The sequence below is a fragment of the Colobus angolensis genome, unplaced genomic scaffold, assembly GCF_000951035.1.
Source record: "Colobus angolensis palliatus isolate OR3802 unplaced genomic scaffold, Cang.pa_1.0 Scaffold101, whole genome shotgun sequence".
Lineage (NCBI taxonomy): Eukaryota > Metazoa > Chordata > Mammalia > Primates > Cercopithecidae > Colobus > Colobus angolensis.
In genome coordinates this window covers 6,552,720-6,571,216 of record NW_012111031.1, presented here as the reverse complement: position 1 = coordinate 6,571,216, position 18,497 = coordinate 6,552,720, and the positions used below count along the sequence as shown (strand labels likewise).

At 42.3% G+C, this 18,497-nt stretch overlaps 1 protein-coding gene across 3 annotated transcripts; it reads left to right on the top strand.

The window, feature by feature from the left end:
- Positions 1-5,985: 5,985 nt before the first annotated feature.
- SPERT (spermatid associated) lies at positions 5,986-18,211 on the top strand. Of its 3 annotated transcripts, none has more exons than XM_011939962.1 (3): positions 5,986-6,177; positions 6,477-6,557; positions 16,830-18,211. In XM_011939962.1, exons 1-3 carry the CDS (start codon positions 6,103-6,105, stop codon positions 18,021-18,023), a joined length of 1,350 nt encoding a protein of 449 aa, XP_011795352.1. In that variant the 5' UTR covers positions 5,986-6,102; the 3' UTR covers positions 18,024-18,211. The 3 variants fall into 3 exon arrangements, with proteins under 3 accessions (XP_011795352.1, XP_011795359.1, XP_011795369.1); XM_011939979.1 differs by lacking the exons at positions 5,986-6,177; positions 6,477-6,557 and adding exons at positions 6,187-6,223; positions 7,208-7,288; XM_011939969.1 differs by lacking the exon at positions 6,477-6,557.
- The last annotated feature ends 286 nt before the right edge of the window (positions 18,212-18,497 follow it).

The following is an 18,497-nucleotide window of genomic DNA, read 5'->3' as shown; positions in this document are numbered from 1 at the left end:
CTGCCTCAGCCTCCCAAGTAGCTGGGACTACAGGCGCCTGCCACTACGCCCAGCTAATTTTTGTATTTTTAGTAGAGACAGGGTTTCACATGTTAGCTAGGATGGCCTCGATCTCCTGACCACATGATCTGCCCGCCTCATAGCATTGGAGGCAGAATTTGATTACCAGATATCCAACAATAAGTGTTAGAAATAGAGAAAGCCCCATTTTTAGTATAAACCTGGAGCATATATTGGATTCAGTGTGTGATCCAGGAAACTAAACCTAAGAGTTGGCACCTGGTTCTTCTCTAGAAATTTGCTGTAACCAGTCAACTTGTTATCTTATTTTTCTACATATATTTCAACTTCAGGAGATGTATTCATGTAAATACAACATGATATGTTAGCTACTAACCAAACTTGTCCCTGCCCCGTCAATATGTAGTCTAAGGTTATTCTGTTATCCATTATGATCCTGGCTGAAGAGGCTAAAGATTTTTGTTGGTTGGCTATGGCTTCAGCTGCTTCATTTGCTAAGTTACCTAGAGTGATTGACAGATTTCTAATCATATATTCATGATTGTCTATGCCCCACCATGGCAAGAGAGTCCTGCCAAAAGTAGGCCAAACTCCATCTCCTTGGTTTGCAGGTAGGGTTTGTCTAGTCCTGGAAAATAATTTTAAGGAAATAGTCCTGTGTTGAGTAACACTGGCAATATAAATAGAAAGGGGAGTAGTTAGATAACCTAACAGACAAATGCCTCTCATGCACCAGCTGTCAGCACATTCATAAGCTCGTGGGTGGCTGACACACTGAAAAAAAAAGTATATCCAGGAGGTGCACAGAGGGTCCCTGACAAATTATAAAAGTTAAAGCTTTGGCCTACTGGTCAGAGACAGGTGTGTTATAGTTTTCTTTTGAACATAATTTCTCTCTCTCCAGTCCCCCGTTTTTACCAAAGACAAATCACTGTAGGACCAATTTGTATGTAAAATAAGTTCTAGTCTTATTATACCTGACCCGATTATTTGCATAAAGTACAGCAAGAATAATGATTCACCATATAGGCTTTTGTTTTTGAATGGACTTTGCTGGACCTTTTAAAATAAGGAATTTCTGACTTTTAAAAGCCTTGAGATCAGTCAACCCAAGGATTTGCCATCCGATTGTGTCTGTAATACCTGCATGAATGGATGTGTTATTCCTCTTTTCTCAGGGTCCCAAAATAGGTTGCTGGAACTATCAGAAAGTGGCATTTTTTACTTACTGCGAGGACAGAAACTTTGTAAAGGAACCTTACAGACCAGCTACCAGGCCAGTCTTTTTAAGGGGCTTTTTTTATTGGTGCTCTAAAGTTAACCTCCATTCTGGTCACACCTAAAAACATGTCATTCCAGTCAAAGCCTTAGTAAAATAACCAGTGTCTCCAATTGTGTTCTATTACAAAAGAAAATAGGTTTTTATTGAAAACTAATGCAAATAATATACTGCCATAAACTGAGAATACTCACAAACAGCTTCCGAGTTCTGGAGAGATCAGAGAGAAAGGTAAATGCCTCAAAGTTTTGTTCACAAAGGTGTATTTTATCTAATGTGTTGTAAGTTAAAAATAGTTCAAAAGGAAAATGTTTTCTTGACTCAGGAAAACAAAACATAAGAGATCATCAATGTTTCAAATAAAAATGTCATAAAAGATCTTTTTAGTCCTCTATCAGTTCAGTCCCATGTAGCTAATTCTTGTTCTGTTTGATGTTGGGTTAGCAATTCTCATGCAACTTTTTAATCAGAGCCCTGGAAGACTTCCTAGTCTGATGGCATTATCTCCAAAGTTATCAGAAATCTGTATGTAAGAGTACTTGTCAGAGTCCTTTCCATGAAAAGTAATTTGGGTTGTAGCTGATTGGAAAGCTTTTTAGGGAAGAATTCAAAACAATAACTGTGGATTACAAAAACTTAGCCATGGCTAAAACCTGATAAAAGTTGTCAATTGTCAAGAAAATTTAGTTATTTCTATTACATGTAGCATTTTAAGATAACAACCAGAACCATAACTGACAGCATCACATCAGGACCATCTGATTTTTATAATAATGTAATCTTAAGAATATTTCTACTTATATCTACACAAATATAACTTTTAAAAAGATTTAACACATCAAAATTATGACTGATAGCATATGAGACTTTTATAAATTTATGTAATTTTTAGTACATTTATATCAATAGCACACCCATAAACATAACCAAAAGAAGATCTAGTATTATTTAGCATTTGATAATGTCTCCCATATAATTTTACCAGATAAATCCTACCAAAGATGTTAAAAGGTTCAGAACATTTGATCGAAACAGAACTACAGGTCATTTTAAAATAATAGTTATTCATTTAACTAGCATGACAGTCAAAAGACCTCAAAAGTAAGTAACAGAAAGTTACATGGGCAGTTTCCTGGTTATATGAAATAATTCAGACGTATCATAAAGCCAAGAGTATAAGATTATATTACATTTGAGGAAAACATTGCTTTTCTAAACTTTAAGATTATGCCATAAGAACAGCATTAGGGCTGGGGTAAAAAATTGTAGGAGTTCATGAAAAAGTTGAAGAAGAGTTATCAGTCCAGCCAAGCAAAAAGATATGTTTTTTTCAAGGGGAAAAAAAACAGAAGATAATGAATGTGATCTGCAACTTACATGTAACAAGGTACAGGAAAAGTTGAACTTCTGAGATATAAATCTGACGTTTTAATTTTAGAATTTAAAGTCAATATTTCTTGCAATATCATTGAGAGCAAATCAATACTTCAAAAAATTTTGTGGCTTTAACCAAAGCTTTTAGTTTTGTATTAGTGCATTTTTAATATCACAGCTAATTTTAATAAGACCTTATAAACAAATCTATTCAATCTCAGTTAGTTTTGACTGCAAGATAAGATTTCCGTAAACCTTTTATAACCTCTTCCAATTTGTTATATTTTCATTCTTTCTTAACTTTCTATATTTATTTAGTTTTATCTATAATTTTTTATTCCTTCAATTTAAAACAATCCTTTAGAGCCTCTAAACTAGGCAAAATTACTTGCCCTTAAATGAAAACCATATTCCTGTCTTCTTACGTGTTTACCAAAAACACATCCATTGTTCTTATACATTCTGCATATAGAATTGTTTCTCTTGTATCTAGCAGTTTCAATTACATCTATCAGTCACAATATTAACTCTTAGTAATCCTTATTTTAGGGAACAACCTAGGAGGTAAGAAATCTTTAACTGTCTGTCATATATCAGTATTTTATAGATAAAATATTATAATTATTTTATGTATTTTAAAACCATTTTTTAACCTTTAGAAACATTTCCTTATACTTTTTCTTAATTGGAAGTGACCCAGCTGCTCAGTAAGTATGATAACTTTAAGATTTTAAAAAACATAAGAATTTCATTTATTACATTTATCTAATTTATTTGTTTTTAACAGTTTATCTAGATTAGTTATGAGAACAGAGATATTAGACAAAGCTAGTCATCATTTTAAGTTTTTTCCTTGTTAACCATTTCACAGCTTGTGAATATCAGGTGTTCACCTAAGTAAGAACTTTGAAGTGAAATACATGGATATTTTGCTGATAAATCAGAGGATTTCATTGTTTTCATTAAACCAACAATATGAGCCTTATTTATCAAAAGAATCACATAAACAAAGATTATTCTGTTTTGGCTAGGTTTATAATTTCATAACTTTTGTGCCAAACCTGGACATCTTAAAATAACTAGCAGATGCACATATCAGCTGACCAGTAAGCACAGGCAAAAACACATGCTGACAATTCTGAAGACATATCTATTTTTATTTTATCAATAATTTTAAATTGTTTTTATTTTCCAAAGATTATTAAAGTCACATGAACTTGAAAAGCTTGGGGGCTTATTTATTTAATGTATCAGTACTCTTATTTATAAGCTAATTTGATACCATATAGAAACAACATATAATGCATGTATATGCATAAACAAGACAGTTGGATCAAACTTATTTTCCTGATAAAATTAGAACCTGTTCACATGGCTAAACTTTATTTGCCCTGATGAGCAAAGCAGTTTCCATGGCACTTTGATTTTAAAAGACCTCTTTCATTTTTTTTTCTTCAGCCAGTAACCTTAAACTAGTAATACCATGAACAGTAAGTTTTATCTCAACACCAGTAGAAAAATCAGCAGATTCAAAGTAGTCAGGAAGAAAAGACAGGCAAATAACTTAGAAGACTGTATGGCAACTCTTTGGGGGCAGAAGAAGAAAGGGGGTTTGACTGTAATTTTTTTCCATGTGCCATTTTTCTTCAGGTTTTCTAGTTTATGGAGTTGCTTTGTTCTAACTGAGTGTGCAGATCAACTGCTCTGGAGCTCCCATAAGGCTCTGCTGTAGCCATCACAGTCTTTAACCTCTGTTAAGCGAAATATTGATACACAGACCAAAAATACAGACAGATCAACAAAAATCAGAACCAGACTAGATTATCTCAGTGGCTGCAGCTTTTTAGTATTGCCTTAATTCTTTGGGACTTGAATATACACCGGATTTGGGACTCTAACCTGACCAGAATCCCCCTCGGGTAGGACTCAAACCCACAATCCTAGACAAGGGTGGGACTCTCATCCATAATCCTAAACCACAGGGTGGGACTTGAACCCACAGTCCTTATGATGAGTTCAAAGACAATTAAAAGTACAGATGCGTATTAACAAGGTACTCACCAGAAAGGTGTCTAATCCAGAAGCAATTTCTTTTCCCAAAGGAAAAGTGCCAAGGGAGCCTGAAGTGCCATGGTAGAGAAGCAGGAACCCTATAGTTGAGCCTCTGAACGCACTAGTCTAGGTGGCCACTCAGGATCAGTGTAGGGGGTCTGCACACCACTAGGGGCAACAGTACCTTGAACAGGCTGTTCGTCTTACCTGGGGTTCTAGTTTGTTATCAAGCAAAAGGGGCTCACTGCCCAATGTGCTGGAAGCCAATACTGACACCAAGTTTTTGAAAAAAAGAAAAGCTTTATATTAAAAGTCACCTCTGAAGGAGACAGGAGTCAAGCTCAAAGTTGTCTCTCTGTGCTGGCATTAAAGCAGTATTTTTATTAGAAAAGGTTCAGGGAGTGGATTCTGAGATTAGCAGGTGATTGGTGCAAGGAAAAGGGAGGTCTGGAAAGTCCTTGGACATGCACAGTTATTTCTTCATGTTAACTCCTGAGTTGCATGTGCAAATTCAGGGGGAGTTAGTACAAAACATGTGGTGGAAATTCAGGCTATGACATCAGCAAGCTTATTGTGTGCAAGCTCCAGTCAGCCATCTTAGTTCCAACCAATTTCCGCCAGGATTTTCTAGATCTCACAAGTGGAGGGAGTTTCAGCAGCTTAAATTTCTTTTCTTATCTGCTATCCTGGAACTCAAAAATTTCTGTTAGTTACTGGTTTCTTTCTCTTTGGGACTTTCCAGACCATTTCCATCTACCAATCACCTACTAATCTCGGAATCTACCCCCGGAAACTTTTCTAATAAAAAAACTGCCTTAATGTCAGCACGGAGAGACCGATTTGAGTCTGACTCTTGTCTCCTTGGGAGTTGACTTTCAATATACAAGTTTTTCTTTTTTAAAGAACTTGGTGTTTTAGTATTGGCTTCTACTGCATTGGGCAGTGAGCCCCTTCAGCTGTATCACACTAACTCCAGGTAGATAGCATCAGAATGAAATGGAACTGTAGGGCACACAGTTGGTGTCAGAGAATTAAGGAATTGAGTAGTGTCCGAAAACACCTCAGACTACGCTTTCTCGCTTGGTGTGGGAAGAGTTCAGGTTGTGTTTCCTTCTTCTTGAGTGACCGAACTCCAAGAAGATGGCACTTCTGGAGAGAAACTAGGGGTCTCAACTTAGCCTGGCAGTGAGAATACAAATGGCAGCTGGGATGACCCAACAGGGGGCTAATGTTTGAGCTATTGTGTGTCACACTGACCCTGATTAGCCAAGTAGTCACAGCCCCCACAGGCTCTTCCTGCCTGTCAGATGCCTCATTCCCACCTGTGATGCTCAGAGAGCAACCATGAGCCCTGAAAAACACCCTATTGTTTTGTGATGTCACCTCTGGAATGTTCTGAGTGTTTTGGTGACCAGCTTCTGCATAGGACCTATACCTGGCAACTCACATTGGTATGGCTTTTTACTTGAGATAGAAATAATCATCTTAGGCAAGCAGGTACAGTTATCTCCGCGTCAAAGACTTTCAAAAGTCTTTTACATCACCTATAATATCTAGCTTAATATCTGTTCAGAGATTGATAAACCGTCATGCCAGATACCGTCTATACATTCTTCCAGACTTTCATAATTGTACATAATTGACAAGAGGGAAATAAATGAGTAGAAAGTTCTATGTTTTTTAGGTGAGCAATTGAGGCCCAGAGGATGAGCTGGGAAGCAGCAATCTTCTTCTTTTCTCTTTTCCACAGCACTCAAGGCCAAATTTTACCAGAAAAAGAGATACCAGATCTGAAAGCCTAGAAATTCCAATCAATGTGGTTCTACCTCAGGTAGGGATGATCACAGAGGATGTAACCTATCGGTGTTAGCCAGAATAACCCCTCACCTCCTCCTTCAAAACTCTAGCAAGATGTTGTAGAATAAGCAGAGATAGGGCTTCAGGTTCTAGTTTGGGTTGGCTGCCAGCAGGCAGCGTGCTGGGGAAGGCCACATAGCCCCTGTGGGCCTTGGGTTCTTTTTCCCACGAATGAGGTGGCTGGGTCAGATGATTTGGTAAGAACTTCCACTCCTAACATTCCAAGTTTCTATGATACTCTGAGGTAACCCAGCCTTCTCAAAAGGAGACCTTTTGGTGCTTAGTGTTGTGCATTCACTTTGGATTTCTAGAGGAGAATTAGAACTGGGACTTGGAATCAAATGCATAAGAATTAATCCATGAGAAGAAAACCTCATTCATGGACAAAGGGGTACAGAGTTACTTGGAGTTGTCAAGAGAATTAAGCCCTGCTGTGCACCAAAGACAGACATAGGGGCCATGGGCATAGATGCTTTTGCGGTCAAGGAATTGGTGAAGTCCTCACAGGCTAGAGATTCTCAGGTCTCCTCCTGCCTGCAATCAGCTCTTTCCTTAGTGGATTCCTCTTGATTGAATTGTGTCTACTGATGCTATGTCACAAAGGGGTGGCTTTGCTTTCTCCAGAGTCACCTAAGGCCTCATTGGAAGACCAGGGCCATGCAACCAGAGGGGTTGAAATGTAGGATGGAGGAATCCAAAGCAGAGGTAACTATCTGAGAGCTCTGTCTAGGGATGTGTAGGAGGAGGATTGACCACTGGTGAGCATTCCAGATATATAATTGTAACAATCTAGGCAAGTATGTTCAGTGAGAGGCAAACATATGGAAGAAGAAAACATCCTGGATGTTTATTTTCACATTATCTTTATAACTTTGTAATGAACAGGCACTTTTCTATGACTTGAATCTTAGCTAGAATATAAGATAACTTCCCCCGATCATTCGACAGGATAACAGGCTGTAGGAATCTTTTTGGGCCTGATTCTTTCCACCTGAAATACGCAGGGAGTTGTGTTGGCCACTGCTCCCCCAAGAGTGGGTGTTACTGCTGTGATACCTCATGGCCTATATAAACCAATCTTTTCTTCCAGAAGCCTGGGGCCTCTCAACTTTACATGCTTTGAAAGTACCTCAGATGGCTGAATGTTCTCTGATAGTAACCCTCAGTAATGTTGGCAAAGTTGGTGTTTAAGAAACTTGGTCAGGCAGAGGATGCCAACCTAGGGGTGGGTGTGAAGGAGGGGATAGGATTTGAAAGAGTAGTGGTCATGTGATAGAGAAATTGGAATGATGTTTCCATCAACACCCACCGTAACTTTCCCTCCCCAACTCCCAGAAACAGCCCAGCAATCAAGGAGAAGAGAATGTGGTTTAAGACAGCTCAAGCTTGTCTTGGGGTTGCCTGATTCTTGTTCTGGAGGACCTGGTGCTGCTGCTGGGGTCCTGTGGGGCAGAGTGGGTGAAGAATGAGAGGATATCTCCTGTCTGGGCACGGGTACTTCCCACGGGAAGGTGTATACACCTGCCAAGAGGGCACAGGCCATGCACCAGGTTTTGGACACCTGTCAGGATGCTCAAGACTGGCACTCTGGGGGATGGGTGTGGGTGTCTACAAGTAGATGATCTGAACCAAAATACCACCAGGGCTCTGAGAGGGACCAATGTGCTTACTCGGCCTCCCTAAATGAGATGGTGCATGGCTTAGGGGACAGGGTTGATCTGGGAAGCAAGGAGAGGAAGAAATATTGACTGAATGTTAGTGCGATCATGTGTTGGGCACGGGGCCAAGTAAGTGTGAGGTAGAGATTTTACAGGTATAGGAACTGGCAACCCCAGGAACCCCACTAGTAATGGCAGAGATGGAGGAAGGGGCTTGAACTCAAATCAGTGCCCATGTTCTCCGCTATACCAGGGCACGTGCCACTAAGCTGGGCCACGCTGCATCCTAGCTCTGTGGTTCTTCTCTTGCTCTTTGGAGATGGAGTCTTCTCCCCGCATCTTAACCACTCATCTCTGGGCTTCTTATTTTGTATTTGCCAAAAGATACTCTATTCTGGGATGGAGTCCACTTTCCATTTGTTTCAGAAAGGACTTGTGGTGGCAGCTCTGTCTCTAGAACGAGCCTCTGTTTCCCAGCTTCCAGTCCTGCTGTGTGTTTAGGCTTCTCAATTACATTGCAAATGCCTGTAATCACTACTTGTTATCACCCTCAGGTCTTTTCAGGACTCATTGATTTCCCATTTTTCTTCCTCACATTAAATATTTGTGTTTTCTGATCTATTTCCCTCCAGCACATTAACTTGCAAGCCATCAATGCCATTTCCAGCCCAAGCTAGCTGATCTCCTGGTTCCTTTTGCACGTAATGATTCAGTTCTCAAAGACTTTCACATTTCCCCAATGAGCATGCTCTGTGAATTTCATTAAGGCATTGTTTACTCCTAGATCATTAATGAAAGAGCTACACCAGGTCAGACTGAGCTCCAATAGCACACACTGGTGCCGGCTTCATCCTTCCCAGTTGCCTTTTCTCCTTTCCCTTTGTTTGGGCTTGTTCCTCAGAAGCAGTGAATTCCTGCTGACAGCACCCAGATCGCCGCCAATTTGAATAACGGTTCCCAGGAAGATTTCACGAGAGTCTCTGTTAAACAGTATGCAAACATACTACATATGACATCTTCTTTATCCTGTTTGCTGTTAACGTTGTAATTCTATCAACATCGATCACATTTACCTTGTGAATTATCCTTTTACCTGTTAGTATTTATTAAAACCACCACTGACTTTGCCATGGTACCAGGGAGGTGAATTAATTTAAAATAATGATAATGAGACTCAGCCTTGTCATCTCATATGAAAATCAGTAGCATATTTGGCTTTTCCTTCCAGAATCCTGAGGCCTTTCAACTTTACATGCTTTAAAAGTACCTCAGATGGCTGAATGTTCTCTGATAGTAACCCTCAGTAATGTTGGCAAAGTTGGTGTTTAAGAAACTCAGTCAGCAGGCTTGGACTCTATCAGCAGTGTTTGGACATCTCTTCTGGGCTGTGGTAGCCACATTTTTTTCAGGGGTGGAGAGACGTCAGTGTGTCAGCTAAGCCTGGCTAGTTGCTGTTCAATCCCATCCCCAAACCCTTTGGATGGGAGACCACAACTCTAGTAATTCCACCCCAGAAGGTCCCATCCAGAGAGACCTGTTGCTACGAGTCCTGTAGCATCAGTAAGGGATTTTGGTCCTTTCACTTCCCCTTTTCTCTTTGCCCTTTGGCCTTTGCTTTTTGCCTCCTTTCTTTCAATTGTCCCCTTCCCCTATGTTCTTCACTTGCCACCAGGTTGGTGATCTGACAAAGACACAGTTGTTGGCAGATTTCAGGCATTTTCCTTCCAGGACCACTTACATTTACCAGGGAGGGCGCCAGACCTAATGCTAAAAAAGAATTCTAATCCACAGGTGGGACTTCAGGCTTCTGTGAAGGTGATGTTCGTGCCCAGGGCCCTTCCTGGATCCCTGGCACTAATGCATCATTGGATTACAGCTATAAGCATATTTCCCCAGAGGACAGAGTCTCTTGGCACCTTTCTAGCACCTGATGGGAAGGCATGATGAGCCCATGACCAACTTATTCCCCTTCCGCATCAGTTTCATATCCCATCCTTCCATGAAGAAGCCAATCTTTTTCTTTCCTACCTACTGGATCTCTATGTGAGGGCATTTCCTAGAGACCAGGAAAGAGACAATCTTTATTTTTTTTTCATGGTCAGTTGCACCATGCTACACAGATGGTACCTCCCAGGCTTAGGAGGACATTACTAGGGTGTTCTTGGGGCTTTGTATTGGCAAAGACCTCTTGTCAAAGGCTAAAGGATATCAGGGCAGGTTAGCTTGGCCCATGAAACCAATCCAGTGATACCACTGGTCAAGGAGTCCTACTGAGAAGGAACTGGCTTCTAATACAGGCCAAGGAGGTCTGGAATCCTGGAACTGCATATGTTCTCTCAGCTCAGATGCTCAGTTTTTGGGTAGCCCTTTTGTAAAGAAATATACTCCACATTGCATAGCGCTTTAGGCTGGGTATGTTTAAACTTTACCAGTGGAACTGACCATCTGTTTAGTTTTTATGACAGCTTGCCTACCACTTTCTTGTCCTCTTGCAACCCCAGGAAGTAGGCAGAGCAGCCATGTTTAGGCTTATTTTAGAGGTGACGTTCAGAGAGGCAAAGTGACTTACTCAAGAGCAGTCAAAGGAGGGACTTTTGAGCCCAAAGTTACCGGAAATTTAGGGCCTTTACCCTCGTTGGATTATATATTCAAGATGATATAAGCATGCTTGTGTGCAGGGTGTGATGGGAGCTTCTTCTAAGGGAGTACATGGATGAACCTAGGGGTTTGTGGAATTCACGTGAGGAAAACTCCATGCTTATAGATTTTACATCATACCTTAGTAGCTTTGCCCTGGGACTATTTTAAAGTCTTAAAGTATGAATGGAAATGAGGACATAGCTTTATCAAATACACTAAATATATTAAGGCAAAAGAAATGGCCATTTTTGTAGGCCAAAAATGGTAAAATGTTAACAGTTTCTTATGGTTCAACCTAGTATTTCCTCCCAATCTTGCAGTGTATTTTGGTTGATTCAGTTATTGGCAAGGAATGTGAAATTTGCTTTCTAATTCCCAAGACTTGGGATGTCACAAAAATAACGGATAGATCACTGTGCTTAGATAATTGCGACTTATTCTTATGGGGAGAGGAGAGGCCTGGTTGTAAGAGAGCCATTGCAAAGGAATGATATTAGTACATGCAAAATAAAATATCTGAGCATTGTGAAGTGCTAGAATAAACATGGAGTTTGGAGTCAAATATCCTGATTTTAAACCCTGGTTCCACTCCTTTACCAGCTGTGTAATCTTATGCAGAATCATGCGAGTTCTTTTGGGTAAGATATTACATGTAAATACAGAAATCAATTAGCATATAACCTGACACATTATAGTCACTTGGTGTTATTTTTTTTTCTGGTTCTATATAATCTTTCTCTAAAGAAATGCTCAGCAATGTCTCTTCTGAAAGCAGTAGTCCTTCTTGCATGTCTGCAGCTCTTTATAAACAAAGAAAATGTTCCAAGTCTCCTTTTGTTTCGAACAATGAACCCTCTGAGAGAAGTAGGTCAGATGTTGGTGACGTTGTTATAGAGGGTTGTACAGGTTGTGCACTGCAGTAACAGTGAATAGTGCCTTCTAGAGTTGGGCATTTCAAAAATATATGGGTTGGCCCTGATTCATGTCAACATCCACATTTTCTAGGAACTGAGGCACAGAAATGAAGTGACTCTGTAAATGTCATGCACTCATATAGTGCAGAGCCAGAACTCTCTTCAGATGTTATCATTTCTAGTCCCCTATTCCCCAAACCTTGCTGCCTGCATTAATGCTTCCTGCATTTTGACTTCTCTCATTTGCACCAAGAAGTAATTGGTTCTATTCACTGATTCTTCAAATCAACTGGAAATTCCCTGAGGGCAGACTCTGTGAGCTTGGAACACAGTAGATGCCAAATTAATGTTAGTTGATTCACTGACACTAATGTAGGGGAAAAATTGGTGCAATAACATTTTGAATGGGTACATGACTAGGGTGAAGAATGTTCACAAGGCCAAGAGCTTTCCTTTAAGGATTAAATCCAGCTAGCTCTGATCAGAATCAGAGAAATACCATAGGAAAAAACAAGTTTGTTTTGGATCAATGTTTTCCCAAAGTTCAATCATGAACCTTCTCATATCTAAAAATGCCTGTATATTTAATATAGGTATGTTTTCCCATTACTTATTAAAATAAATATATGACTACTGAAAACATTTTAAATATTCTAAGAAACTAAACCGTGAGGAAACACTGGACTTGACCACTTTCTTGGTCCTGTCTGGGGATAGGAGGAAAGATAATAGGACTCAGATGTTGGAGAAGAATTTGGTTTCCTGTTGAGAAAGTAAAGGGAACTTATTAGTCCATCAGCATTTCCTGGATTAGGTGCTGTGGGCATGTAACAAGAGAGGGCACAAAGCCTGCTTGGGAAGAGGTGGCCATTTAGGGGAGAGGACAGGATGCCAACTAGGTTGGTGAAAGAGGGCTGCTAGGGTCATAGTGGTGCCAGTTTACAAATGTGAATCCACTGGACCAGAGATAGGCCAAGAGAGCACTTAGAGATAATGACTCTTACCCTTCATTTTACAGAAGTGGAAACTAAGGCCAGAGAGTGAGTGGATATGAACAAGGTCACCTGAATGTGTAAATAAGGACCAGGGCCCAAACACCCAGGTTGTCCATGGCTAGGGATCCACCACATGTTAATGTTTTGTTTAGCGTATTTCTGTTGAGGGGCGGCAGAATGTTCCTTGGGTACCCAGTTTGGAAGGTGGATGTAGAACACAGACAGCTGAATGCCATGAGTTAAAAGCCATCATGGGCAGGTAGAAAGCATCCATGATTCTTCTTTGGACCCTTAGTTGGATCAAGAAGATTGCCTCTCTGGCTGAAAAAACATGACCGTTAAAAAGAAATGAGAATTGAGGAGATTTGAACACGGACTCAGCATTCGCAGATATCGAGGGATAATTGTTAAATTTCAAAGGGATAATAATGGTATTGTGATTCTGTTAAAGAGACACACATTTATGTATTTGTGGATAAAATGACACAATGTCACTTTGCTTTAAGAGAACCTAGTGGTAGGGGAGTGGTTGTGGAATCAGGTTGAGGCCTGGTGAAACAAGCGTGGCCTTGATTTGATACTTGGTGAAGCTGAGTGATGGGGACATGGGCATTTATTAGACTATTCTCTCTCTTTTTGTGTGTGTTTGAACTTTTCCATCATATAAAGTGAAGGAAAAGATATAATGATCCCCAAAGTACTGTAAGTCTTTTGATAAATCCATGGTGGTTTCCCATGTGTGTACTTCACACATAGAAGGTCAGCGAGCCAAAAGTGAGTTTGTGTCTTACTGAAGGAGCTAGTGCTGGTTATTTAACTTCTCTGAGTTTTAGTTTCTCCATCTGTAAAATAAGAATAGTAATATCTTATACGTCAGTGTAGTGAGGATAAATGAATTTAGTAGGTAGAATGCTCAGCTCAGGGCCTAGCATGAAATCGAGACTCAATGTTTGTTCCCTTCTTCCCTTTCCTTCTCAGAACTGGGATGCACATGTTGACTAAAACCACATTTTTCCATGTTGATAGCTTCTGGTGTCAAATCCTGCTGAGATAAAGCATTGGTTCTAGTGCAGGGATGGAGGGGACCTCTTAAGATTCACTCCTGCCGGGCGCCATGGCTCACGCTATAATCCCAGCACTTTGGGAGGCAGAGGCGGGCAGATCACAAGGTCAAGAGATCAAGACCATCCTGGCCAACATGGTGAATTCCTGTCTCTACTAAAATACAAAAAATTAGCCAGGCATGGTGGTGCGCGACTGTAGTCCCAGCTACTCCGGAGGCTGAGGCAGGATAATTGCTTGAACCCAGGAGGCAGAGGTTACAGTGAGCCGAGATCATGCCACTGCACTCCAGCCTGGCAACAGAGCAAGACTCCGTCTCAAAACAACAACAACAAAACAATAACAACAAAAAAACCATTCATACCTTATTGGCTTTGACTAATCTTCCAAGAAATCCTGGATCTCAGGACCTTAAACCTACCAGAAAATGGTCCAGGTTATCCCCCATGAGGTGCATTCTGATCACAGACAGGTACAGGAGCCAATCTGGTTTCCCAATTGAGAAATGTGAAAACCATGGAGGCTGAATTTTTTTAAACTAAATAAGATTCCGAGTGCAGAATGCCCGCATACCCTTGCTATCTGGAAGATTGAGCATATCCTTACAAAGTTAATGACATGTGCTTTTTGCAAAGTTAATGGCATAGAACTGCATCTTCTATTTATCTAGCTCTTTAGGTTTTAAAGAATTCTAACCAACTTTATATACCATGCAAATTGTATTTCTCTCTCTACATACGCATACACACATATATAAAATGTAGCTAGCCTGACTTGTTTTTTATTTTCTCTATCTGTACAGTTGTGAAAATAACCTAAGACACAAGGAATTGATATCTGGAGAACATTTTGATATACTTGGATGAAGCACTTTTGGTGTATTTGGAAGTAGCTATCAGGATCTTTCTATTTAAATTCATTGCTGCAATCATCGCCTCTTCTCCAGTGTGCACTCCAGTTGCTCACTTCTTTTTGAATACATCTTATAATTCTTGAATTAGTGAAATCTACTTTTATTCATAACAATACCTTACGGTTTTTTGGCACTGTTTGTTTTAAAAATATTTTTGCATTTTCTCATTTAATCCTCACAACAGTGTTGTGAACTAAGCAGGGCACATATTATTTCCATTTTACAGGTATACTTCATTGGCTTTTCAATGTTGGAAGGTGCCTTTAAGATCATGGAGCCCAACTCCCTCTTTTCCACTCGTGAAAAGTCTGGGGGTCAAAGAGGATTAGAGAGCACTCTGGTTTCAAAGTACCCATCAGTGACAAAATCAGGATGAAAATTCTTGTGACCTTTCAGTCTTTAATGCTGGTGCAACCCTCACCTAAGCAAATTGCATATTCTACTTGACTTAGAGCTGTCCTAACCACCTGCAGTCAGGATCACCTGAGGGAGCTGGTTAGAAATGCAGATTCCTGGGCCACACCCCAGTCTGAGTGAATCAGATTCACAATGGGAGGCTCAGAAATCTGCATTTAAAACTCACTGGGGTTATTCTTCTGTACTGGGATGTGTGAAAGCTACCAACTCATTGGAGTTAAGCTCTGTGGATCTGAACGCGGTTTTATGCTGTGGTCTTGAGGTCTGTGGCCACCATCATGAATTCTTCAGGGTCCTTGGCTGGCTGTATCACCACATGTTGAACGCTCATTACTCAGTGATATGTCTGGGATGGTTTTTCTTTCCTTCCAAAATTATTAGTTAGACTCTGCTTTGAGTCTAGCATTGCGTTGGAAGCTGGAGTGGATGTTTAAGGGGCTGCTAGCAGAAAAGACTCAAGGGTGGCTAAGAGTGAAGGATATGCCCAGATGGGCAAGAGAGAAGGCTGGGCTGATCAATGGCACCTCCATTTTGGACACAGCAATTTGGGTGGCTGTTTGGATGATTCATGCTGCTTCTCTGCTCATGCTAAGTGAGAGTACACACCTGTGGGCAGTGGCCCGTGAGAACAGTGTTTGTTCCTCCTTTAGGGTGACAGAATGTGCTAGAGCCCATGCTTAGTGCTTTTGTACGTTACCTTTTTTAATCCTAAAAATGTCTCTATGAGGCAAGGAGTAAATGCAATTATCCCAATTTGAAATAGTGGAAATTAAAGCTCAAATAACTTGCCCAAATTCTTGTTAACTGGTAAGTAGTGAGGCAGAGACTCAAAATATTTGGTTGACTCTAAAATCAATGCTTTTGACCTCCATAATATAAAACTGTTTCTCATTATTCATGGATTCCATGTTTGTGAATTTGCCTACTTGCTAAAATGTGTATCCACCAAATCAATACTTACAGCACTTTTATGGCAATTCTCAGACATGCACAGAGAGGTGAAAATTTGAGTTGTGTAAGGTTGAGTCCCCAGCCAAGGAGACTTCTTGTTTCAGCTCTCAGGCTAGAAAATAGTGTCCATTGAGCAGTCGATCTAGTGCCACTTTTTTTTTTTTTTTTTTGCCTTCTTGTGCATTTTGTTGGTGATTTTGCTGTTAAAAATGGCTTCTGCACCATTCCAAGTCAAGTGCTGTCTAGTATTCCCAATCACAAGAAGGCTACGCTGTGCCACATGGAGAAAACACAAGTGTTAGAGAAGTTTTGTTTGGGCATGCGTAACAGTGCTGCTGACGTGAGTTCGATGTTAATGAATCAATAAACAATACGCACTAAATGAGGTTATGTATTGTTTGCTTGACACAATTGTGACCACAGGCTCCCAGGAATGTAGCCCTCTATTTCCCATAGGAGCAATGGTTCTATATTTGATAATTCAGTGTTGGAGATGACTTAATAGAACAGAACTCACTGGAATGACAAGGATCCGCCACATTTCCTTGTGAGGACTCCAAGAGGCAAAAACGCCCACTGTGGTCAGGCCAATCAGACGTGGCTTATCTGGGGATGTCCTGGCCCCTCACTTTGTCAGCCAGCCCCGAGTGTGTCAGTCCCATCGTTAACGCTGGGCTTTCCCATTCTCTCCCGCAGAGGGGTACAGCCGAGCCCTTCCCAAGGCTCCACAACTCGTACAGCACCCCTCGCTGCGCGCAGCAGGCCGCCCTGCTCCGGCTGAGCCGCAGGATGGCGAGCCAGCACTCCTACCCACTGAACCGCTTCTCCTCCGTGCCCTTAGACCCCATGGAGCGCCCCATGTCCCAGGCCGACCTGGAGCTGGACTACAACCCGCCGCGGGTGCAGCTCAGCGACGAGATGTTCGTGTTCCAGGACGGGCGCTGGGTGAATGAGAACTGCCGCCTGCAGTCTCCCTACTTCTCCCCATCCGCCTCCTTCCACCACAAGCTGCACCACAAGAGGCTGGCCAAGGAGTTCGTGCTGCAGGAGGAGAACAAGTCTCTGCAGGAGGAGAACAAGGCCCTGCGCGAGGAGAACAGGATGCTCCGCAAGGAGAACAAAATCCTGCAGGTCTTCTGGGAGGAGCACAAGGCCTCGCTGGGCCGGGAGGAGAGCCGGGGCCCCTCACCGCTGCCGCAAAAGGACAGTGCGTCCCTGGAGGTGGTGAAGAAGGACCACGTCGCCCTGCAGGTGCCCCGCGGCAAGGAGGACAGCACCCTACAGCTACTCCGGGAGGAGAACCGCGCGCTGCAGCAGCTGCTGGAGCAGAAACAGGCCTACTGGGCCCAGACAGAGGACGCAGCCGACCCTGCCGAGGAAAGCAAGCCCGCCCCTTCGCCCCACGAGGAGCCCTGCAGCCCCGGGCTGCTGCAGGACCAGGGCTCCGGCCTCTCCTCCCACTTCGAGGAGCCCAGAGGGCCCCCGGCCCCGCAGGAGGACTCCAAGGCCCTGCGCGCCCTGCGGGAGATGGTCAGCAACATGTCCGGGCCCTCCGGGGAGGAGGAGGAGGCCAAGGCGGGCCCGGGCCTGCTCGACGGCTGCCAGCCCCTGCAGCTGCTGAGAGAGATGAGGCAGGCGCTGCAGGCCCTGCTCAAGGAGAACCGGCTCCTGCAGGAGGAGAACAGGACCCTGCAGGTGCTACGGGCAGAGCACAGGGGCTTCCAGGAGGAAAACAAGGCCCTGTGGGAGAACAACAAGCTGAAGCTGCAGCAGAAGCTGGTCCTGGACACCGTGACCGAGGTCACCGCGCGCATGGAGATGCTCATCGAGGAGCTCTACGCCTTCATGCCGAGCAGGAGCCAGGACCCCAAGAAGCCCAGCAGGGTCTGAGGCCCCCCGCCGGGCACCGGGACACCGAGTTTGGGACACCGAACGCTGGGCAAAAAAGAATCCCCTGCCTTCCTTTGTCGTCCTCGCCTTTCCCAACCCGTTCATACCTATTGAAAAGCAGTGTTAGCGGCCTTCCTAAACTCAGAGTATTAATAAAGGTGTGAGGAGGCTGGGGCCAGTTGACACCAGCATGCTGCCTTTTTCTTTGGGTTTTTTTGTTTTGTTTTTGTTTTTGTTTCATAAAAGATAGACAATATTTTAGAGCAGTTTTGGGTTCACAGCTAAATTGAGCAGCAAGTACAGGGAGTTCCCATAGACTCCCACTCCACAAATGCATAATCTCCCCCATTATCACCATCCCTCCAGAGTAGTACACTAGTGACAGTCTTTGAACCCACATTGACACATCAGAATCATTCCAAAGTCTGGAAGTTTGCATTAGAGTTTGCTCCTGGTGTTGTACATTCTGTGGGT

Excerpts from the sequence above, each read along its gene's own strand:
- SPERT (XM_011939962.1), top strand. The coding sequence starts at position 6,103 with ATGTCACCTCTGGAATGTTCTGAGTGTTTTGGTGACCAGCTTCTGCAT. Across the intron at positions 6,178-6,476 it reads ATACCTGGCAACTCACATTG|CACTCAAGGCCAAATTTTAC; the intron begins GTATGGCTTTTT and ends TCTTTTCCACAG. Across the intron at positions 6,558-16,829 it reads TCAATGTGGTTCTACCTCAG|AGGGGTACAGCCGAGCCCTT; the intron begins GTAGGGATGATC and ends TCTCTCCCGCAG.